This window comes from Diceros bicornis, chromosome 33 (genome assembly GCF_020826845.1).
Source record: "Diceros bicornis minor isolate mBicDic1 chromosome 33, mDicBic1.mat.cur, whole genome shotgun sequence".
In the NCBI taxonomy this organism is placed as follows: Eukaryota; Metazoa; Chordata; class Mammalia; order Perissodactyla; family Rhinocerotidae; genus Diceros; species Diceros bicornis.
Genome location: NC_080772.1, coordinates 19288690 through 19315018, shown reverse-complemented (window position 1 = coordinate 19315018; position 26329 = coordinate 19288690). Strand labels below are relative to the sequence as shown.

General features: G+C 35.1%; 1 protein-coding gene across 1 annotated transcript in view; it reads right to left on the bottom strand.

Moving 5' to 3' along the window:
• Positions 1–26329, bottom strand: part of MCMDC2 (minichromosome maintenance domain containing 2) — a 38250-nt gene that overhangs the window by 11143 nt on the left and 778 nt on the right. Inside the window, exons 4-11 of the mRNA XM_058528813.1 lie at positions 24606–24801; positions 23625–23747; positions 23401–23505; positions 20642–20767; positions 18774–19011; positions 14078–14283; positions 8879–9045; positions 2198–2377 (exon numbers count right to left, since the gene is read on the bottom strand). Of these exons, the coding sequence (XP_058384796.1) occupies positions 2198–2377; positions 8879–9045; positions 14078–14283; positions 18774–19011; positions 20642–20767; positions 23401–23505; positions 23625–23747; positions 24606–24801 (1341 nt within the window). The remainder of the gene's footprint in view (positions 1–2197; positions 2378–8878; positions 9046–14077; positions 14284–18773; positions 19012–20641; positions 20768–23400; positions 23506–23624; positions 23748–24605; positions 24802–26329) is intronic.

Below are 26329 nucleotides of genomic sequence, written 5' to 3'. Positions count from 1 at the left end.
TCTCTGAGTTTTGTGCTTTTATTCTTTCTGAGTGATTCCCAGTTCCTTAAGTCCTTATTCCATGACATAATTTCCAGATTTTTCACCATCTTAGTTGTTTTCTGCTTTTTCAATTCATAGAACCGAAAGGAAAAGTTAACCATAATAAACTTGCTATTAACTATAATATTTATATTTTAAATAGAACTTTTTTTAAGGATCTAGATATGTCCTGGGTTGGATATGATGTCTTCTTTATTCTCCTTTACTCACGGTTCTCTCCAGGCCTTCAAAACTGGATAATAATACTATTAATAACATCAGTAGCCCTCTCTAGGTTTTACCCTATGGAGGCACAGTCGTGTGCCACCTACATTCCCCTTCAGCAAAGGACTTGTTGCCCCAGCTACTGGGAGTGCTGTCCGCCTTGGCCTCCAGTTGTCAATTTCTTCAGGGATTGCCTCAGGACAGCCTATATCAAATGACTGATTGAGGTGGAAGTGGAAGAATGGTGTTATAAAGCCCCTCTATTTCTGTCCAAAGCAGGACAACTCTGGTGGGTCTCTTTAGCTCCAGAGCTCTTTGTGGGGCCAGCAGAGGCTATCTTTGGGTCTGCATCACAGCTTGACTCCTTCCTTTGCCCAATCCTGCTTCCTTCTCCCTTCCACAGGTACTGATAGAAGAGCGCTCCCTAATAAACACTGGCACACTAAACTCCATCTCAGTTGGCCTCCTAGGGCCCAGGCTGCAACATATTCCATCCAATCTGTTTTGTGTGACAAACATTTTCACTATTTTACTAGCCTAGGAAAGTCTACAACTGTTCTCTCAAGTCTGACGAATCAATTATAAATTCTTTTGCCTGAGCTTCAAGGCTTATTGTAAGTTTGTGAATCCTAATCCTGATGACTCCATAATACAATTTTTGCTCCAGTCAGGCAGATCTTCTCAAAGTTTTCCATGTATATTTATTTCTACTTTTATGTCTTGGCTCTTTTTTTTTCTGTCTAGAATGCCCATCCTTCCTGTCATCTAAATCTTACCTTTTCTTAAGGCCTAACTAAAGTCTCACCTCCTCCATGAAGCCTTCCTAACTCTTGCATTCTACTTGATATCTTCCTTTCTGAATTCCTAAAATACTTATAGTTAGCACTACCCAACTTAGCACTTTGTCTCTTGTTTCATGTATCTTGTTTTTATCTCAATTAAATGATAAACTATTTAAAGAAGAAAATTTATATTTCTGTGAGAATATAAAAGAGAAATAGGCTCATATATACAAAGTATTCAGTAAATACCTGACTAATTAATACATCCACAGATTTTTTTGTTTTTCAGGGAAAAACTAGGCAAAAGTTTCTCCTAGGTCATTAGTGTGTCTATATATTTAGTACCCTGATTCTTAGAGACTAACTACTTTATTCTTATATACTAAAGCAAACAAACAAAAAGACCTTATTGTATCATAAATATTGTTCTTTTCCTGTTCTAATCTATGTGAATAAACAATGCTCATAATTCATTTTTAAGTCCACCTCACCTTTCAACCTTTTACCCATGCAATATGCTTATAAGGAAGGCAGGTATGAAAAACAAATTTAATGACCCATGAATTCCCACTTCCCAATATTCCTTACCTTTATCTATCCAACCTAGGTACTTTAACTCTACTGTGGACAGATTTCTGAATAGTTAAAGTTAAACGGGCTTCACTTGTAAATACTTGAGTACCTTTAATAGCTATGAAAATCATCACTAAATTTACATCATCTACTCTCAGGTTCTCTGAACCTGCCAGACATGTTTTCATGTCACGACACTAAAATGGGTTAGTGAGTCATGATAGTCCCTAAAGTCAGAATTCTGACTTCATATAAAGGAAATCCCTTTGAATAGTCTGTAAAATGTAAATAACTTTATACAGCCTCTCATCATAATTTTCTATAGAAATATTCTATTTTAGTTTTCTTTTCACTGAGCTTATTTAAGCTATGGTGATATGGACAATGATGCAAAGAATAAATTCAACATTTTAATATCTATGTCCTTATACAGTTGTTTATTTAATAATAATCCTAAATACTTTCTATACAATCTCCTTAAAATGTTTAAAAGCTGCAAGCAAGTTGGAATAAAAGAAACCTAAATATAGAAAGTTCTATTCAAATTGAGAAACATTAGCACAAGTGTTCTTGGTAATCATTTTTCCTACCTTTACCTTTTCAAAATCTTCAGTTGTAAACTGTTTAGAAGCTATATAAAGCAGCCCTTCAGGATCAATGGCTTTCTTTAAAGTATGTTGCACAGTAGGAAGAAGTGGGTGGCAAGGAGATGATTCACTGCAGTTAATCAATAATACAAATGCCTCTACAAGATTAGCTGGAATCAAACTGCAATCCTACATCAAATGAAAATGTAAAAGGCAAACATTAAACTTCAGCATTTTCACAAACATTTTGGAAATAATTATAAGTTATGTATTATTTATAATTATTATTTAAATTATTAATATATTTATATACTATAACATTTGATTATATTAAATTATAGAATTATAATTGTTACTTTATTATTTTTTATTATTAATTATTACTTATTATTTAAAGTGATTTCTGAATAGCATGGGAACATTGTGGTGACTAACTTTTAAAAAATTCTCTTTATTATTAGAAAGCATTGGAAATACAGCAGACCATATGGAAGAGAAAATTAATGAGCAAAGGTATACAAAGCTTTGAGCAAGATGATAAACAGACAGCCAGAATCAGAAAATGACAACTCTATATCAGAATAGATTAGTAAACACTTAATTATAACATAAAGGCTAAAGGGAAAGAAACCATTAAAAATAACTATAACCACTTTAATTTGGTAACAAACTCACAATAGAAAAAAGGATAATTTGTGACAAGAAAAACATAGAAGGGAAAGAGGAAAAGGACAGAATGTGCACAGACAAATGGAGATAAGATGCTATTAGCAAAAAAAGTACTATTTCATCTATGAGATCTTTTATACAAATCTCATAGTAACCACACACAAAAAAAGACTCAGAGCAGAGTGACGAAACTTAAAAAAAGAGGAAACTAAGAGACACGTCACAGAAAACCATCAAACTGAAACAGCAGACAGAAACACAAGGAAAAAGAAACAATAGAAATATAGGACAACCAGAAAAAAAAAGATAAAATGGCAGTATTAAGCCCTCATATATCAATAATCACCTGAAATGTAAATGGATTGAATTCACCACTCAAAGACACAAAGTGGCTGGATGGATTAGAAAACAAGACATAACAGTATGATGCATCCAGGAGATCCATCTCAGCTCTAAAGACAAACATAGGCTCAAAGTAAGGGATGGAAGATGACATTCCAAGCAAATGGCAACAAAAAGAAAGCAGCTGTAGCCATACTTATATTAGAAAAAAGAGACTTCAAGCCAAAAAAGATAACAGGAGACAAAGTTGGACATTATATAATGATAAAGGGGACATTCCACCAAGAAGACATAACATTTATTAATATATATGCATCTAACTTACGAGGACAAAAGTATATAAAGCAACTATTAACAGACCTAAAGAGAGAAACTGACATCAACACAATAATAGTAGGGGATTTTAATACCCCACTAACATCAATGGATAGATCATCCAGACAGAGAGTCAATAAGGAAACATTGGCCTTAAATGGAACACTAGACTAGATGGACTTAATAGATATATATAGCACATTTCATCCAAAAGAAGCAGAATACACATTCTTTTCAAGTGCACATGGAACATTCTCAAACATAGACCATATGTTGGGAAACAAAGCAAGTCTCAATAAATTTAAGAAGATTGAAATCATATCAAGCATCTTTTCTGACTACAATGGTATGAAACTAGAAATAAACTACAAGAAGAAAGTTTCAAATATGTGGACACTAAAGAACATGCTACTGAACAACTATTGGATCAATGAAGAAATCAAGGAGAAATAAAAAAATACCTCGAGCCAAATGAAAATGAAAATACAACATACCAAAACCTATGGGATGCAGCCAAAGCAGTACTTAGAGGGTTGTATATAGCAATACAGGCCAACCTCAAGAAACAATAAAAATCTCAAAAATCTCACACTACACCCGAAAGAACTAGAAAAAGAACAAACGAACAGTAGTAGAAGGAAGGAAATAATAAAAATCAGAGCAGAAATAAATGAAATAGAGACTAAAAAGACAATAGAAAAGATCAATGAAACTAAGAGCTGGTTCTTTGAAAAGAAAAACAAGATTGACAAACTCTTAGCTAGACTCACTTGGAAAAAAGAGAGGAAGCTCAAATAAATAAAATCAGAAATTAAAACAGATACCACAGAAATATAAAGGATTGTAAGAGAATACTATGAAAAACTCTATACCAACAAATTGGATAACCTAGAAGAAATGGATAAACTCTTAGACTCACACAACCTCCCAAAACTCAATCAAGAAGAAATAGAAAATCTGAAGAGACCAATCACAAGCAAAGAGATTGAAACAGTAATAAAAAACCTGCCAAAAAACAAAATTCCAGGACCAGATGGCTTCTCTGGTGAATTCTACCAAACAATCAAAGAAGATTTAATACCTATTCTTCTCAAACTCTTCCAAAAAATTGAAGAAGATGGGATGCTTCCTAACTCATTTTACGAGGCCAACATTACCCTGATGCCAAAATCAGACAAGGACAACAACAAAAAAAGGAAAACTACAGACCAATATTGCTGATGAACATAGATGCAAAAATCCTCAACAAAATATTCATGAATCGAATACAACAATACATTATAAGGATCCTACACCATGGCAAGTAGGATTTATTCCAGGGATGCAGGGATGGTTCAACATCCACAAATAAATCAATGTGATACACCACATTAACAAAATGAAGAATAAAAATCACACGATCATCTCAATAGATGCAGAGAAAGCATTTGACAAGATTCAACATCAATTTATGATAAAAACTCAATAAAATGGTTATAGAAGGAAAGTACCTCAACATAATAAAGGCCATATATGAGAAACCCACAGCCGACATCATACTCAGCAATGAAAAACTGAAAGCTATTCCTCTAAGAACAGGAACAAGATAAGAATGCTCACTCTCACCACTCTTATTCGACATAGTATTGGAAGTCCTTGCCAGAGCAATTAGGCAAGAAAAATAAAACGTATCCAAATTGGAAAGGAAGAAGTAAAACTGTCACTATTTGCAGACGACATGATTCTACATATAGAAAACCCTAAAGAATCTGCCAGAAAACTATCAGAAATAATCAACAACTATAGCAAAGTTGCAGGGTACAAAATCAACATACAAAAATCAGTTGCATTTCTACACACTAATAATGAACTAGTAGGAGGAGAAATCAAGAATACAATCCCATTTACAATTGCAACAACAAAAAAAATACCGAGGAATAAATTTAACCAAGGAGATGAAAGACCTTTATGCTGAAAACTATAAGACATTGTTGAAAAAAATCAAAGACAACATAAAGAAATGGAAAGATATTCTGTGCTCAAGGATTGGAAGAATTAACATAGCTAAAATGTCCATATTACCTAAAGCAATCTAAAGATTCAATGCAATCCTCATCAGAATCCCAATGACATATTTCATGGAAATAGAACAAAGAATTCTAAAATTTATATGGAACAACAAAAGACCCCAAATAGCAAAAGCAATCCTGAGAAAAAAGAACAAAGCTGGAGGTATCACACTCCCTGATTTCAAAGTATAATACAAAGCTATACTAATCAAAACAGCATGGTACTGGCAGAAAAACAGACACACAGATCAATGGAACAGAACTCAAAGCCCCAGGCTGGCCCCATGGCTTAGCGGTGCGCACTCCGCTGCTGGTGGCCCGGGTTTGGATCCCGGGCACGCACTGACGCACCGCTTCTCCGGCCATGCTGAGGCCGTGTCCCACATACAGCAACTAGAAGGATGTGCAACTATGACATACAACTATCTACTGGGGCTTTGGGGAAAAATAAATAAATAAATAAAAATTATTAAAAAAAGAACTCAAAGCCCAGAAATAAACCCACACATCTATGGACAGCTAATTTTTGACAAAGGAGCCAAGAACATACAATGGACAAAGGACAGTCTCTTCAATAAACGGTGCTGGAAAAACTGGACAGCCATATGCAAAAGAATGAAAGTAAACCATTGACTTACATCATACACAAAAATTAACTCAAAATGGATTAAAGACTTGAATGTAAGATCTGAAACCATAAAATTTCTAGAAGAAAACATAGGCAGTACACTGTTTGACATTGGTCTTAGCGGTATCTCTTTGAATATCATGTCTCTTCAGGCAAGGGAAACAAATGAAAAAATAAACAAGCAGGACTACATCAAACTAAAAAGCTTCTGGGGGCCGGCCCGGTGACGCAAGCGGTTAAGTGCGCACATTCCACTGTAGCAGCCCAGGGTTCGCTTGTTCAGATCCCAGGCACGCACCCACGCACCGCTTGTCAAGCCATGCTGTGGTGGCGTCCCATATAAAGTGGAGGAAGAGTTAGCCCAGGGCTAGTCTTCCTCAGCAAAAAGAGGAGGATTGGCAGATGTTAGCTCAGGGCTGATCTTCCTCACACACAAAAAAAAACTAAAAAGCTTCTGCACAGCAAAGGACACCATCGACAAAATTAAAAGACAATCTACCAATTGGGAGAAGATATTTGTAAATCACATATCTGACAACAGGTTAATATACAAAATATATAAGAGAACTCATACAGCTGAAAAACAAACAAACAAACAACCTGATCAAAAAATGGGCAGAGGATACAAATAGACATTTTTCCAAGGAAGACACACAGATGGCCAATAGACACATGAAAAGATGATCAACATCACTAATCATCAGGGAAATGCAAATCAAAACAACACTAAGATATGACCTTACATTCGTTAGAATGGCTATAATCACCAAGACAAAAAATAACAAATGTTGGAGAGGTTGTGGAGAAAAGGGAACCCTCATTCACTACTGGTGGGAATGCAAACTGGTGCAGCCTCTACGGAAAACAGTATGGAGATTCCTCAAAAAATTAAAAATAGAAATACCTTATGATCCAGCTATCCCACTACTGGGTATTGATCCAAAGAACCTGAAATCAACAATCCTAAGAGGCCTGTGCACCCCTGTGTTCACTGCAGCATTATTTACTATAGCCAAGAAGTGGAAGCAACCCAAGTGTCCCTCGACTGATGATTGGATAAAGAAGATGTGGTATATATATACAATGGACTACCACTCATCCATAAAGAAAGACAAAATCATCCCATTTGCAACAACATAGATGGACCTGGAGGGTACCATGTTAAGCGAAATAAGCCAGAAAGTGAAAGACAAACATTGCATGATTTCACTCATATGTGGAAGATAAACTAACACACAGACAGAGAGAACAGTTTGGTGGTTACCAGGGGGAAGGGGGGTGAGGGGGGTGGACAGTGAGCACAAGGGGTGCAGGGATGCATTTATATGGTGACAAACAATAATGTACAACTAAAATTTCACAATGTTATAACTATTATGACATCATTAAAAAAAAAGATGTTCAACATCACTAATTATTAAGGAAATGCAAATCAAAAATACAATGAGATATCACCTCACGCCCATCAGAAAGGCCATTATTAAAACAACAAGAAATAACAAATGTTGGAAAGGATGTGGGGAAGAGGGAACCCTCACACACTGCTGGTGGGAATGTAAATTGGTGCAGCCACTATGGAAAACAGTATGGAGATTCCTCAAAAAATTAAAAATAGAAATACCACATGATTCAGCTATTCCACTTCTGGGTATGTATCCAAAGAACACAAAAACACTAATTCAAAAAGATATATGCACCCCTATATTCACTGCAGCATTATTTACAATAGATAAGACTTGAAAGCAACCTAAGTGCCCATCAATGAATGAATGGATAAACAAGATGTGGTATATTTATATACAATGGAATATTACTCAGTCATAAAAAAAAAGATGAAATCTTGCCATTTCCAACAATGTGGATGGATCTTAAGGGTATTATGCTAAGCAAAGTAAATCAGACAGAGAAAGACAATTACCGTATGACTTCATTCATATGTATAAGATAAACAAACACACAGATACAGAGAACAGATTGGTGAGGGGAAAGGGTGGCAGGAGTTCGAAAAGGGTAAAGCGGCATGTATATGGTGACAGAGAGCAACTAGACTTTTGGTGGTGAATACGATGCAGTCTATACAGAAGTCAAAATATAATGATGTACAGCTGAAATTTATATAACATTATACAACAGTGTGACCTCAATAAAAAAAATTTTTTTTAATAAAAAAATTAAGGGGCTGGCCCCGTGGCTTGGCGGTTAAGTGCTCGCGCTCCGCTGCTGGCGGCCCGGGTTCGGATTCCGGGCGCGCACCGACGCACTGCTTCTCCGGCCATGCTGAGGCTGTGTCCCGCATACAGCAACTAGAAGGATGTGCAGCTATGACATACAACTATCTACTGGGGCTTTGGGGGGGGGGGGAAATAAATAAATAAAATCTTTAAAAAATAATAATAAAAAAATTAAAAAATTAAAATGCTCTTTATTGAGTATTTTCTAACACATTATTCATTAAAGCCTCCCCCACTACCTATTTAAATAATAGTTTCTAGTGAGCAGACATCTGCTTTGCATGACTGAAAAACACAAAAATTTTCAAACAACTGTGTAATTATTTAGTTCTAGTACCTGATTAGTATAGAAATGGGTTAATAACAAAACATTAAAAACAACAAAAACATTAAAGTTAAAATCTGTGACTAAATTTCCCGAACAACATTCTAACAACAAAATATACATATACTTTACCATCTGACCAATAAGAGCATTGATTTTCTGTGTATTTCTCCTTGAAGATGAATCCATATCAACAAAAGACCAAAAACTGCACTGAACTGGAAACGTCATTTGTTGATCACTATCATCCCCAAACTTCTTTCCTGGGATGTATACTGTGATGCTTCTGCTTTCCACAACTAAGTCAGAAGACATTAACCGTTTGTTATTTAAGTTCATTTTGGTCTATAAATCTACAAATTAGTAACAAACATCATTATATAGAATTTTACTGTCTAAACTTTGGATAGTAAAGACAAAAGTAAATTTGATTGTTTTGTAAGATATGGCTAAATTAGAGTATCTGCCATAAAAAGAACAAGGCAATAAAAATATTTGACTGTTTATGTGCCCCATTACTTAATGAGAACCAGTGGCCCAAAGCATGTAGCCGGAATTGTGGTCAGTGTTTGGGTGGAATAGGCAGATGGTTAGGAGACTGGTCTTATAGTGCAGGCTTACAAGAAAGACTGAAATTAAGCCATGTTCTTTTATGCGGAAAAAAATAATAAAAAGCGGGCCTCTATATGGGAGTGAAAGAGGAATAGATTGAGAGAAAATATGAACTACAAGGACTGGGCAAAAATATATCTCAAATTTAACATGTTCAAAACCAAATTCATCATTTCTCCTCCTCAAATGGCTCTGTGTGCATTACTCACAATTAGGGGTATCACCATCCACCCACTTAAAACCAAAACAAAAAAATGTGGAAACATCCTATTCTCCTTTCTATCCTTCCTTCACCCCTTATATCCATTTAATCTATGGATTCAGTCCTATTACTAGGACTCTATTTTCCAAGTATTTCTCAAATTAGTCTTCTCTTCATTCACGATAACAGAGTCTTTTGTGTACATGTTTATCTTTCTCTTGGGTCATACGTTAAACATATATTTAACTCTATATAAACTGCCAGAGCAGTTTGCAAACAGTTGTACTATTTTATACTCTCATCAACAATATATGAGAATTCCAGTTTCTCCGCATCCTTGGCAACATTTGTTGTTGTCAATATTTTTAATTTTAGTCATTTTTGCAGCCAAGGCCAGCTACATAATTTGTGGAGCCCAGTGTAAAAATAAAATCTAGGCCTTTTATTCAAAAATTAGGAGAAAAACTGCTGTTAAAACTACTAATATATAAACCTTTTCCCTTTAAAAACTATTTTATTACTTATAAAATGTAATAGGGGCAATGTGGAGAAATTAGAACCCTCATGCATTATTGGTGAGAATGTAAAATGGTGCAGCCACTACAGAAAACAGTTTGGTGGTTCCTCACAAGGTTAAACACAGAATTACCATATGATCCAGCAATTCTAATTCTAGGTATATACCCAAAAGAGTTGAAAGCAGGGACTCAGATACTTGTACAACAATGTTCATAGCAACATTATTCACAATAGCCAAAAGGTATAAATAGCGCAAGTGTCTATCAACAGATGAATGAATCTTTTTTAAAGTGGTATATACATACAATGGAATATTACTCAGCAATAAAAAGGAATGAGATTCTATGAATAGGCAAATTCATAGAGACCAAAAGTAGAATAGAGGTTACTAGGGGCTGAAGGTAGGGGGGACTAGGGACTTATTGTTTTATGGGTATAGAGTTTCTGTTAGGGATTATGAAAAAGTTCTGGAAATGGATAGTGATCATGGTTGCACCACATTGTGAATGTACTTAATGCCACTAAGTTGTAAATTAAAAATGATTCAAGTGGTACATTTTATGTTATGTGTATTTTATCAGAATTTAAAAAAAAAATGAATGAAGTGGGGCCGGCCTGGTGGCATAGTGGTTAAGTTTGCACGCTCTGCTTTGGCGGCCCAGGGTTCGCAGGTTTGGATCTCGGGCACGGACCGAGGCACTGCTCGTCAAGCCATGCTGTGGCAGCATCCCATATAAAGTAGAGGAAGACAATGATGTACACCTGAAATTTTTACAATGTCATAAACCAATATTACTGCAATAAACCAAAAATTAAAAAAAATAATAATAATAAAGTAGAGGAAGATGGGCACAGATGTTAGCCCAGGGTCAATCTTCCTTGGCAAAAAAGAGGAGGATTGGCAACAGATGTTAGCTCAGGGCTAATCTTCCTCACACACACACACACACACACACACACACACACACACACAAAATGAATGCATGCTACAACATGGATGAACGTCAAAAACATTATGCTAAGTGAAAGAAGCCAGGCACAAAAGACCACATATTGCATGATTCCCTTTATATAAAATGTCTAGAATAGGCAAATCCATAGAGACAGAAAGCAGATTAGATTGCCAGGGACTGTGGGGAGGTAGGGTTAGAGGGTGACTGCTAATGAGTATGGTTTTTCCTTTTGGGGTGATGAAAATGTTCTGAAAGTAGATAGTGGTGACTGTTGTACAACTCTGTGAATAGTCTAAAAACCACTAAATTCTACACTTTAAGTGGGTGAATTATATGGTATGCAAATTATATTTCAATAAAGCTGTTACCAAAAAATGTAATAGATGTAACTGGCATTCTAAAATCTAAAATTTTACTTATTGGCATGGATTTTATAATTTATCTTTATATTGTACAATACCAGTCTTAAATACAAATATATGAGCATTTAACTCATATGCAAAATCGCTAGTAATTTGTAGCTAAGCACATACATATGTATTTTGTTCTTACTAGAATAGTGGAAATGCTGCACAAAACTGTTTTTATTTTATTTCTTGATATGCACAATTTCACCAACACTGTCTACTTTCAGCCTACTGATGAGCAAAGAAGGACTGAAAGGAAAAGGAACTATGGGGTGCCCTCTTTTTCCCTTTCCTCCTATATCATCATTTTCAGTGTAAGTGGTTGGCAAACACAGGGAAGTAACCCAGTAAGAAAAGATATGATGGGGTTCCTTGGTTATTTGTGTTTCTTAGAATGCCACTGCCTTCTTTCTACATGATAGCAAGTCTGATTTGAATGGAAAGCGTGGCTTGGGCCTATTAGCTCCTCCTCTTACTCAACTGAAGATGTTTTGATATGGAACATGAGCACTGAATTGCAGTATATTCACAATGCACAAGAGTTCAGCAAGAATCAAATTGATTACAAATTAAGTGTGTTACAGAAGCCATATAGTGACCATAAATGTTACATGAAATATGGCTGCAAGGTACAGTAGACACAAGCATGCAGGTATCTCCTCTGCTCACGTGCAAGCTTCACTGTCTCACTGGAACTCCTTACAAAACATAAGTTCAGAGATAAAGTTATTAAATATTTGAAGATGGTGACAGTAGAGTTTTAACCAAGTGCCAGGCTCTTTTAGGAGGAGGAGGGCCTCTGTGCAACTGTACTTGTTCCATGCCCATAAATCAGGCCCTGCTGGTATGTGAGTATTGGTATCTCGTGGTTTTTATTTTCATTTCCCTGATAATGATATTGAGGACTCTTTCATGTGCTTATCAGTCATTTTGTATATCTTCCTCTGTGAAGTCACTAGTCAAGTCTTTTGCTCATTTTTTGCAGGGTTCTTTGTTTTTTAAATTATTGACTTGTAAGAACTGTTTCTACGTTCTAGGTATATGTCCTATGTCAGATATATGTATTGTAATTATTTTCTTTTTCTTTGCTTGCCTATTCACTTTTTAAATAGGGCCTTTTAACATGTGTAACTTTTTAGTTTTGATGAAGTCCAATTTATCAATTATTTTCTGTTTATTGCTTTCTGGGTTCTGTCTAAGAAATCACCTACTCTAAGGTTGTAAAGATATTCTCCTCTGTTTTCTTCTAGCAGCTCTAAGTTTTAGTTTTTACATTTAGGTTTATGACCCATCTTTAATTAATTATTATGTATACCTGTGAGGTATGAGCCAATATTAATTTTTTTCCAAATACATAGCCAAATGTTCCACCATCACTTGCTGAAAAAACTTTCCTTTCCCCATTTACTTGCTTTGGTGCTATGGTCAAAAATCAATTTACCATATTACTGTGGGTCTGCATTCTCTTGCAGGGAGAGGCAATACGCTAGGTGCCCTGAGCATTGCTGCACATTCTTGCTGGTATGCCAAGAATGCAAGGCCCTGACTGCTCTTTGCCCAGTCCATATCTGTCCATATCCTTGTTAGTTATGAATGTGGCCCAACTAGCATTACTCTAATACCAAAACCAGACAAAGACATTACAAGAAAAGAAAACTACAGACCAATATCTCTCATGAACATAGATGCAAAAATACTGAACAAAATATTAGCAAATTGAGTCCAACAGTGTATAAAAAGAATTACACACTACAGCTAGATGGGATTTATTTTTGGTATGCAAAACTGGTTCAATATTTGAAAATCAATTAATGTAGTCCATAATTTCCACAGGCTGCAGAAAAAAAATCACAGTATCATATCAATAGATACAGAAAAAGCATTTCATAAAATCTAACACCCATTCATTATTTTAAAAACTCAGTAAATTAGGAATAGAGGGAATTCCTTCAACTTGAAAAAGAACATCTACAAAAAACCTACAGCTGACACCATACTTAATGATGAGAAACTCGAAGCTTTCCTGCTAAGATCAAGAACAAGAACAAGACAGGGATATCCCTCCTCATCACCGCTTTTCAACAACATATTGGAAGTCCTAGCAAATGCAATAAGACAAGAAAAGGAAATAAATCTGGCCCAATACAAACTCATGTGTTAGCATGACTAAAAGCAAAGGCTAAAACAGTGCATTTGCACATTAAATTCCTCTGTTTTAAGGGGCTGGCCTGGTGGTGTAGCGGTTAAGTGCATGTGCTCCACTTTGGCAGCCCAGGGTTCGCAGGTTCGGATCCCAGGTGCGCACCAATGCACCGCTTGTCAAGCCATGCTGTGGCAGTGTCCCATATAAAGTAGAGGAAGATGGGCACGGATGTTAGCCCAGGGCCAATCTTCCTCAGCAAAAAGAGGAAGATTGGCATAGAGTGTTAGCTCAAGGCCAATCTTCCTCACCAAAGGAAAAAAAAAAGAAAAAAATTCCTCTGTTTTGATTTATATAGGTAAAATGAGAAATGTGATTTAATATAATTTCTCAATTCCTAAAATGTTTACAATACCATCTTAACTTAAGTAGCTCCTTGACACTGATGAGACTATAAGTTAAATAGGTGAAAATTAACTTGAAAAAAACATTGTTTACCTGATTGAAGCTGTTCAAGTTTATCTTTTTTGTATGAAGCCAAGTCTCCTATAAAGCAGATACCACCTTTAGCCAGCAAAGCACTGCCAGCTTGAATGCTAACTGCTCCAGTTCCATACTTATTCCTGGATAGAGTAGGAAAAATTTCAGTAGAGACTGGATGATGTATACCACGGGGCACAAGGTTTATACTAAAATTCAAAAGCCTAGAGAAAAAATAAATTATTCTTACTATTATTTAATATTTGATTTTCCAAAGTCATAATGTGTAACAGCTACACAAATAAATCTAATTTGATTCAATGTTTACTGAGCACCTATGCTAGGGATAAAAACATATATGAGACTTGGTCCTTAACTTGGAAAGCTCACAGCTTAGAAAGAGAGACATAAACAAAAAAAACTAAAACACAATGTGATAAGTACTAAAATAATGTCATGAGAATATCTGTTAAAAGAGTATTATTTCTTCCTGGAAGGAAGCCAGAGAAAGCTACAGAGAAAGGACACTTGAACTGAGCCGCGTTCTTCTTCTTCTTTTTTTTTTTGTGAGGAAGATCAGCCCTGAGCTAACATCCATGCTAATCCTCTTGTTTTTGCTGAGAAAGACCGGCTCTGAGCTAACATCTATTGCCAATCCTCCTCCTTTTTCTTCCCCAAAGACCCAGTAGATAGTTGTATGTCATAGATGCACATCCTTCTAGTTGCTGTATGTGGGACACGGCCTCAGCATGGCCGGAGAAGCGGTGCATCCGTGTGCACCCGGGATCCGAACCCGGGCCGCCAGTAGCGGAGCACGTGCACTTAACCGTGCTTAAGCAGAGCGCTAAGCCACAGGGCCGGCCCAGGGCCTCCTTCTTTTTATGGATTGCTTTGTTTTGTTTATTCAGAATTTTTGCATTTAGACTTGCCCATCATGACTATCCCTGCTGCCTAGGTATCAGGGTAACTCTTGATATATATCCTTTTGCTTTCCAATCTCTTTGGTAATTGCCTTGGCCTCTTCCTTTCTCAAATTTAAATTCTGAGAAAGGAATATGTTTATGTTAACTTAGCTTTCGAATCCTTGCCACAAAAATCATACCTTGCTGGTGCAATCAACTATGATGAGCAGACATAAATATGCAGTGCAAAAGAGGGTGAAGCAGTATCCTTTAAATGTGGATAGGGAGATACTATAAAATGTCTAGAGTATGTGCCCTTCTAAGGAATTTGGATGTTAGTTTGAAGATATATAAAATGGGGGAGTGACATTTAAAAAGAGCAGTGGATTTTAACCCTAGCTCACATTAAAATCACCTGGGGAGTTTTTAAAAATTCCAATGCCAAGCCCCACCCCAAGTCATGTAAATTAGAATCTCTAGGGTGGGCCACAGTCATAAATTTTTTTTTAAATTCTCCCAGGTGATTCTAATGTGCAGGCAGGGTGAGAACCTAGTTATATAGAACGATGGGCCTCAAACTTGGCTACACATTGGAATCAGCTGAGGAATTTTAAAACATACTGACACAAGGTCACAGAATACAAGTCAAAATACAAAAATCAATTGTATTTGTATATATTTGAAAAATGAAATTAATAAAATATTACCATTTTTAACAGCATCAAATACTTAGAAAGCAACTTAAAATATGTGCATGACCTTTACAAAACATTGCTGAAAGAAATTACAGAATATTTAAATAAATGGAGATATACACCATATTCACAGATTGGAAGACTCAACATTGTTAAGATGCAAATCCTTCCTCAGAGTGATTTATAACGTTAAATGCAGTTCCAATTCAAAGTCCTTAAAGGCTTTTTTGGGGGGATAGGGGGAGGTTGGTATTAACATACGGATTCTAAACTTAATCAAAAATTCAAATGACCTATAATAGTAAAAAAAATCTTGGAAACAAAGAATAAATTTGCATCACCTGATTCAAAACTTAACACGGTGCTATAATAATCAAGGATGAGTCGTATTGGCATGATTATAGACAAATAGGTCAAAATAACAGAAAAGAGAGTTCAAATAGATTTATACCCAGTTCAATTTTATACCTAGTTTATACCTAGTTCAGTTGATTTTCAACAATGGTACTAAAGCAATTCAATGGGGAAAGGAAAGTCTTTTCAATAAACAGTATGGAAAAATTGGATAAATGCATAGGAAAAACATTAACCTTGACTCTTACCTCACACCATACACAAAAATTAACTTGCGATAGATTACAGACCTAATGTAAAAGCTAAAATTATAATGCTTCTAGAAGAAAACATAAAAGAATATCTTCATGACCTTGGGGTAGGCAAAAATCTCTCAAACAGAACCCAGAAAACACTAAACATAAAAGACAATAATAAATTAGACTTCATCAAAACTAAAAAGTCTGCTCATCAAAAATATCTTCAAAAAAAAAAGAAATACAAACTTTAGAGTGGGAGAAAAATTTCATGATCCATATGTGTGACAAAGGACATGCATCCAGAACAAACCCATTTAAACGTGAGCAAAAGACTTGAACAGATACTTCATAAAGAAGATATATGAGTAGCCAATAAGCATATGAAAAAGAGCTCAAATCAGTAGTCATCAGGGAAATGCAAATTAGAACCATAATGAGATACCATTTCACATGCACTAGAATGGCTAAATTGAGAAAGACTGACAACATCAGATGTTGGTAAGGCCAGAAACAACTAGAACCTTACATTGTTGGTAGGAATGTAAAATGGCACAACCACTTTTGAAAACCGGCAGTTTCTTATAAAGTTAAATATATATCTACATTATGACATGGAAATTCCACTCCTAGGTGTTTATCCAAGATAACAAAAACACGTGTCCACAAAAAGACTTGTACAAGAATGTTTACAGCAGCTTTATCTATAATACTCAAAATCTGTAAAACCTAAATGTCCCTCACTAGGAGACTGGATAAACAAATTCCGGTATATTCATATAATGGACTACTACTCATCAATAAAAACAATGAACTACTGATACACGTAACTGGATCAATCTCAAAAACATGTTGAACCAAAAAGACCAGACCTAAAAGAGTATGTACCGTATGATTCTACTAATATGAAGTTCAAGAACAGGAAAATTAACCTATTGTGACAGAAATCACCTGTGGAGACAGAAATTGATTAGAAGAGGGAATGAAGGCATTTTCTGGGGTATTGGAAATGTTCTATATTTTATTGTGGTGGTGGCTCTAATAGGAGTGTATACATTTGCCAAAATTCATCAAACTGTATACTTAAGATCTGCTTATTTCACTATATATAAATTTTACCTAAAAAAGAAAACAAAACAAAAAACCAAATCTATCAAACAGCCCCAAATATCATAGGAAAATTCAAAGGTTAGTGACAAACAAGAAAAGAGACAAAGGCCTTAATTTACAAGAGGTATCACAAATCAATAAGAAATAAACAACTTGGGCCGGCCCCGTGGCTTAGCAGTTAAGTGCACACGCTCCACTACCGGCGGCCCGGGGTTCGGATCCCGGGCGCGCACAGATGCACCGCTTCTCCAGCCATGCTGAGGCCGCATCCCACATACAGCAACTAGAAGGATGCGCAACCATGACATACAACTATCTACTGGGGCTTTGGGGAAAAAAAAAGGAGGAGGATTGGCAATAGATGTTAGCTCAGAGCCGGTCTGCCTCAGCAAAAAGAGGAGGATTGGCATGGATATTAGCTCAGGGCTGATCTTCCTCACAAAAAAAAAAAAGAAAGAAAGAAACAACTTAATAGAAAAATGGACAGTGGTCAAAGAAGTTTATAGAAAAATTATAAAAGTGTTTAACAAGCTCTAAATGATGCTAAAACTTACTTCCAATTGAAGAAATGCATATTAAAATAAAATACCATTTTCTACCCATCAGTTGGCAAAATTTAAAAGTCTAATAATACCCAGTGTTGGTGAGACTATGAGGAAACAAATACTCTCATGCTCATTAGTGGAAGAGTAAATTGGTGTAAGCTGTAGCAGTTAGCACCATATTTACATTGCAATTTCATTTTAGCAAAGCATCATCTGTCCAATTAAGTTAAAGTTAATTTGAATTTTATTTTTTAATTTTAAATTCATTCTATAAATTTATTTTTGCTTTACAATTGCATATAAGATATTAATATAAGAAGCTTATTCCTAGCTTTATGAACATTTAAGTAACTTTTTAGAAAGGGTACTTGCTAGAGGGAAACCCGAAAATGCTGAGTAGAGGCTTATTCCAAGTTTAGGGTGATACCCCCAAAATAGTAATTTTGGCACTTGTGACAGCCTTATCTGAATCAGTCTTATTGAATGGAATCTTGAAGAAAAATAAGAAAATAGCTTGTTGGCTCTGAAGAGGCAGATTATCTTAAAACAAAAACAAAATACAAAAGCAGAACACTGAGCCATGGAATGGGAGAAAAGGAAGCCTGTGAAGGATGCATTTATTCATGAAGGTCTGAGTGGGGAAATAGGCTGAAACTTTGAGTGGTTAGATTCTCAAAATATTGAAAGCAAATATTCCATTTCTCGATTCATGTTTTAAAAGTTTTGAACTTCATTGATAAAAGTTTATTTAAATATTTACACTGCTCAGATAAATTCTAAATATTTGTCTTGTAATAATGATCATGGAAAGGATTTATGCAAATCTGTGTGACCAACTTATAAATTTGAAAAATTCATGTCACATATTTTACCTGTCTACAAGTAGAGTATCACTTGTTATAATTAAAATATCCAGGCAATCTTCCAGTTCCTTATTACGGTCACTTGTCTGTACTAGACTCATCAGCAAACAGAGCTTGAGCAAATTGTAAGTCCCAGGAGGAACAATCTGTGATGCAAAAATATTGGCAAGTATTGCTGTAAATTTCCAGCATGAACCGGAAGTCAAAGAGAGGAGACGCCTGAAATGGTCGCTAATTCCTGAAGGAACTGAAAGTAAATATTAACACATATATTAAAAAGGGTTTTAAAAGAAGAAAATAACATTATAGATATCTAATTCCATTAATCTAAAATATTATCAAATTGCAGTTCTTTTAATGATGCCATACTCAGATTCTTATAATGATATTAAATTATGATTAGACATCACTCCGGTCTATCATTTCTATCCCAGGGGATGTAATAAAAGGAAGCAGTCACCCAGTGTGTCCACACAGATTGGCTGTGGGTTGCAAGCAAATCCTTCATTCTTCTCCTTTTAAGAACTATGTGAGCAAAGTCAGATCATGGGGCACCTGTATTGCAGTGTTTGCAGTGCTTCCTATGTTTGAAATAATGTCACCTTTAGTGAGGGCTAAACGCAGAATGGGAAATATTTGAATGTTGCTGTTAAAAGAGAAGATTTATACTCTACTACTTTGAAAGCACTATACTGTACTATACCGTAAAGTTCTAGATCGTCTCCACTCCCTCACTGTCCAACTCCTGAAAGCAATGAGTGATTTAATCCAACTGGTCAGTTTGGGAGGAATAGCTGTGCATATATAACTCAGTCCCGTTCTCCTTCCTCTTTGGCTGCCATCATAAAGTAATGATTTCTCTAGGCATCCATGCCCCTGGACCAAGGGAGGCTACCTTAGTGTAGCTCTTGCCACATTCGGGTGGTTAAATTTGCCTAATTCTGGAGATCAGCATGAGAAAGCACACTTCTCTACCAACATATAAGTCATGTTCTGCTATCAAATCAATAAATCTTGAAACACTTCACAGCAAAAAAATATTTAAAAGATCATTAAAATATCTAGTGTCCATTAGTGCTTTCTTTCTTCAACATTTTTATTCTTTCAAGAAGCTTTTCTCTTCAAGATAAGCAGAGATATCCAGAATCCACTTGCATTTAAATTCAAGTTGGGCCTCTATTATTGCATACGGTTATCGAGGGATTCCAATAAATCTAACTCTATTCAACATTTAACTAGCCTTTCCTACATTTAGATATGTGTGCGCCAAGTTAAAAGAGTAGGTCTGCTCTCCACTTTTGTTTACTTAATGCTTAATTATGTTGGAATTGTTAAAGGAAATTATTGGTAATAAAGGTGATATTTTGGTCCTCATCTGCCGTTCTCTTTTGTCTTATTTCTTAATTGGTTTAGAACTCTGATGAGGAAAATGATGATATTTTATTAGGCCCTCTTTCTCAGACCACAATAGTTACTTAGCATTGCATTAGCTAGAAAATAAAGGGTAGGGTAGAAAAACCTTTTGACTAATCTCCTACTCTTGGCATCCTGAAACGTTTTTCTCATCGCTAATTATTAAAAAATCAAAATAAGGTTTAACCAAAAGAAAGGAGTCCTTTCTGTGGCCAACAATCTACATTATCTCATTTTATTTCCCTTGTAGCATTTATTATCTGAAATTGTCTTATTGATTAGTTTACAGGTTTACTGACTGTCTACCATACGATTTAAGAGCAGGAACCTTGACTGTCCTGATCACAATTGTATCCTTAGTGCTTAGAAGAGTGCCCAGCACATAGGCAGCCAATACTTTTTTCCTGAATAAATGGATTTAAATTTAAATATTTATTAATATATGATACTAACATTTTCCTTACCTTTTGGATTGCAAAAAGTGATGTTATTTGCCTCTATACAGACAGTAGTTTGTGAAGTTTTTACACAGGTTGGAATTCCAATAATTTTATACTCATTTCCTATATTCATTTTATTCACTGATTCATCTAAAATTATTAAACACAAAAGAAAATATGTATTCACTAAACAAAACTTGTACCTGATCATATGGTTCAAAGATCTAGTAACTAGTAGATCTAGTAGATCTAGAACTAGTAACAATTCAGTAGCTGAGTTAGTTGTAAAGTATTTACTTTTGTTTAGTATAATATCTATAGAGATTGGCACTAATAATGTAAATTGAGGCAATTTTATTGCTGATACATTTTGATACTTATAGGCAATGATGAATCAACTTAAAGAAGAATGTGACAGCAAGTAGATAGTCTTTTATAGTCAAAAGGAAAAACAAGATCATTCTATTTAAGATGCAACATCTTTGCATTAAATGACAAGAAATGTTAACAAAAAATGACCTTATAAGTAATAATTTTATTTGGGAAGAAAATAATTTTAAAAGGTATTATTCACTGTCTTTAATATAGGCAAGACATTTTTACCTACATTATCTAATTGTAAACTGTAAGATAGATATTGTTATCTCTACTTTATATATGAAGAAACTGAGAGGTTAAGTGACTTGCAATGCTAAATAATAAGTAGGAGAACTGAAATTCACATCTAGGTCTGCCTATCTCCAAAGTCTACCCTCTTGCACAATACTACATCTACGGATTGGATGAAGCTTCTGTACAAGTTCAAAATCTATTTTAAAAAACATACACTAAAAATCTTGATCTTTCATTACACAGAAGTTGGGTGGTTATAAAGCTATGAAAGAAGGGCTTACAAAGAGGAGAGCAAGAATTAACTTCTCTCTGTGAAAATCAAACAGTGATCTCCAGTTTTTTCTTCTCTCTCTCACTCCTTTTTTTTTAGCTCCAGAGAGCATATTGGTACACCCTGCAGACTTGGAAGGGAAGAATCAGGATCAAGAATTGAGAAAATAGAAACCCAAAACCAACCAACCAACCAAACAACACCAACAAAAGCAACTAAAGGATACAGAATGAATACAAGGGGAATATAAAAACTAAGTTTTTCAACTCTTCCATGGAATCTTAGAGTTTGGTGGATGTGTCCTGAGCTCAAGGTGCGGAAAATGATAACAAAATGAAGTAACATACGTCAAGGCTTCTAAAATGGAGCTGGGAGGCCATTAAGGAAATGGGGCTTATGGACACAACACCACATCTCTACCCAGATGAAATGTAACTTTTGAAACTGTGCTTCACTGTTGTCATCTCGATCGTCTTTCAAGAAATATGCTTACTCCCATAGATAAGAACTTTTTGCCTGAGAGATGGCCTTAGCAACCAATCATGTATAGCCAAGAAGTAACAGTTGTTGCCAGCACCAACCAAAAATTCTGCAAAAAAACCTGTGTAATTTATCTCTTTTTGCCTTTATAAACCCTTGCCTTCTCTGTCTTCCTTGGAGTACATTTTGGGTTTCTGCCTGAATCTGTCTCCCGAATTGCAATACTAATTGCCCAAATAAATATCTGCTGTTTAAACTGTAGTGGATTTTTCCTTGGTGGACAAGAGGAAGGTCAAAAGGAAGTCAAGGAGGCTGGGAAGTCTGGGTATCTCTTCTGATGTCAACCCCAAAAGGCCTGCTTTTATTCATGTAATTTTTAAAAATTTATTTGGGTTCTATGTAAGAGTTTACTTGAAGAAAGGGTTTTCTACTAAAATATAAGTTGGGCATCCACTTATATTTCTATATTGTAATATACAGTTTACATATAGTATATAATAAAATTACGTAGTTAAATTAAAAGTACAGACTTTGAAGCTGGAATGCCTGAGTTTGAATCATGACTGTGCCATGTACTAGCTGTGTACCTTGGACATGTTACTTAACTTCTCTGTACCTCAACTTCTCTGTACCTCAGTTTCCACACTGTAAAATGGAGACAACAATAGAACCTACTTGACAGGGTTGCTGTGGCTAAATGAATTAATAAATGTAAGAGTGCCTGGCGCATAGTAATTGCTAAATAAAAATTACCTATTATCATCTGGACTTACATGTATGCCTCATCCTTGTCAGGCCATAGTGAAAAGAGTTTCTGTTACAATTTTAACAATTCCTACAATTTTAGCCCAAGAAAAAAGGCTAAGCCCCATCCTCATTTTCACAGTTCTGGCTTCTCAATGAAGACTCACCTCTTCCCTGGGTTATTGATATTGATGATTTCCCCCTACGTGGCAGACTCTGTCTACCCGCAGGTCTTTACCCATGCAATTCTCAACAGTTAATCATATGTCAATGTTCATTCATTTATTTAACAAATATTTATTGAGTTTTTATTATATGCAATAAAAAACCAAAGTCCCTACTTTCATGAAGCTTATATTCTAAAACAATAACTCCAATATTTACATAAGACACACACATAGAATAATGAGAGATCATTACCATAAATAATTGTGACTCAGACAGTATAGTGCTTAGGACATCGCAAGTCTAATATCTTTTTAAGTGAATGTTGTGTGACTAAATGAATAATTGATATGTTAGCTAAATACACCTCTTTAGAACACTCAAAAATAAGAAGACCTATTATTCTTAAGCTATGGAAGTGCCATTTATAATATACAAGCATAAACAAGTCAATTACATATTTTATATATTTTATAGCAATTTGCTTTCAGTTCAAACAGAACTTACTCACCTCTTAGGAAAATTGTGAGAGATTGAAACCTAAATGGCTGGTTATTAGAATATCCTTGAAAAGCATGAAGTGCCTTTGTGGTAATTATTTCAACTATCTGTTTATCTTAAAGCAAAGAACAAAAAAGAATTAGTTATTAGAATATATATTCAATTTAATTTCCACATTAAAATATCAGACACTATTTTAAAAATTGTAATTACAAAATATAAATGCATTTTTACCACCAAGTACTCTGAATTTTCTGTCTTCTTGAAGTGAAGATGAACATAGATTACACAAAAAGTCATTTCTTACTGTTGCAGATTCTGTAGCACCAGGCACATGCACTCTTATATACTGAAATCCTGAAAGAAAACAGAGGCAAGCTAAATTTGCTTTTAGATTTAGCTATCCATTTTCAACCCTTTAAAATTAGTCTAATTCAAAATATAATTAATTCAATTTTGCATGTGGGTTCAGAGCAGTTCAATTAACATTTATTGAATGGCTATTTCTTGCCAGGCACTGTGCTAAGGTACTGGTGATATGGATACTTAAACACACAATTTCAATAGGTGGCAATAAGACACAGTTTAATGCGTGGTATTCATTTACATAGTGTTCAGAGAGAAAACAGGAGGGGCACCCAACCCAATGAGAGGTGGGGATGAATGGAAAAGATGTCCTGGAGAAGGACCAAACTGAAGTTAAGCCAAAGGGTTGAGAGAGGACATTACATGGAGAGGGAACAGCATGAAGAATCATGAAATAACGTGTGAGAAGAACAAGTACTTGAGCAATACAAGAGCACCTGTTATGTTGTGGGGGAGAGGAGCGGAAAAACAATGCATTTCAAGATTATGCAAAGTAAACTTATAAACATAAGGAGACACCAAATTTTATTCCATTCTTTCTACTCTGTGAATATTTCATAAATAATTGTAAACATAATTTAGGATTAAACAACAAATTGCTTGATGTTTTGATTTTAGTGTTCTTTTTTTTTTATTTTTTCCCCAAAGCCCCAGTAGATAGTTGTATGTCATAGTTGCACATCCTTCTAGTTGCTGTATGTGGGACGCAGCCTCAGCATGGCCGGAGAAGCGGTGCGTCGGTGCGCGCCCGGGATCCGAACCCGGGCCGCCAGCAGAGGAGCGCGCGCACTTAACCTCTAAGCCACAGGGCCGGCCCTTGATGTTTTGATTTTACATTTTAATATTTACCTTTTGAAAGAGGGCATGCTTCATCTGAACAAAGAAATCTTGCACCTTGTGTGTACTTGGTTACAGTTGTCATTGCAATCACAATTCCTTGCATCATATAAAATCTTTCAGATGTATAATCAAGCGGAAACTCAGAAAGATCAAGACTATAACTTGGCAGAGGAGGTAAATGTGTTAACTTCAGCACTATATTAATCTAATAAGAACATAAAAATAGTATTAATAAAAACTGTACATCCAATTGGACTTGCATTACAATATTGTAAGTATATTTGTAGGGCAAATCATTTGTGAGTGTTATTAGGAACTAAAATTTTAAGCATAAGAGAAAAGAAATTTAAATATAAAATTAAAGATGCAAAACTTTTATAATCTTACATTTTAATTGAAAATATCATTATGAACTCATTATTTTTCTTTAAAAATACACATTTCCTGGCTATATCCACTAAAAAGACTTATAAAACAATGACAACCCAATACCAATGAACACTTCTAGTGCCCAGATTGTGATTTCTAAATATAATTTCTCACTAAAAGGAATCAAGGCGCCTTGGGGGAAATAGGGCAGAAAATATACCAGATGGACCCAGTGCATTTCCTTGTGCCAGAAACCAAGGGAGCTATAAAAAACTAATGGGATGTGTCAAAAGGACATAGGAGCAAACTTTAAGGGATTCCCAATGACCAAAGGTAGGATAATATAAGCATCAAAAAGAATGACAAAGATTCATTGAAACACATCAGATATATTTAAAAATTCATGAGTTCCTCATAATTTTATAAAAAGGAAAAACAAAAACCAAAAAATTATTGGTCATTGTTGAAAGCTGATAGATTTCAACTCATTACTCTCTGAAAATTTATAAATGGAAAGAATCAAACACTTATTCTGCCTTTCTTGAACAAATTGTATTTCAGGGTAACAAAATAGTTGACAAGAGAAAACTTCTCTTATAGAATAATTTCAGCTAATAAATTCAAAAAGGATGCTAAAATTAGAAAAATCACAATTTTGCAACTCCTAATGAAATAATGGATTCTAGGTGATGATCATTAATGGCTGCAAAATCCGACAGGTGAAAGTTGACGGGAGACTGTATATTGGAGGGATCAGACTGACACTACTTGAACCCAGTGATCAGCTGTGGCATTGATAAAAGTGGAACAACAGATAGTATAGTTCTCCTAATGGAGTGCAATATGAAATACATGGCACTAACTATGAAGTATTCTTGTAAAAATGACAGAATCTGAATCTAAGCAAGTCTTTAGAACCAACTTCTATTTTCCAGAAATATGGCGTATAGAAGAGTAAGTTAAACACCACAAGAACATAATCAGACAAATCAGATTATGAGATATTTTACAGGACAATTAACTAGTTTCTTCAAAAACTCAATGGTATAAAAAAGGACAGGGAGGAAATGGGTCTAGACTAAAAAAGAGTGAGATATAAGAATCAATTATGTGTAGAGCTTGTTTTGATCCTGATTTTAACAAATCAACTGTGAGACGTTCTTGAGACTCCAATTGGGTAAATTTAAATATAGACTGGACATTAGATGATACCAAGGCATTAGTGTTATTTTTGTAAGGGGTAATAACGGCATTGTGGTTATATAAGAAAACGTCCACAATTTTTAGAGGTTAATACTGAAGTATGGAGGGGTGAAATAACAGAATGTCTTAGATTTGCTCTAAAATATTTCAGAAAAAAATTG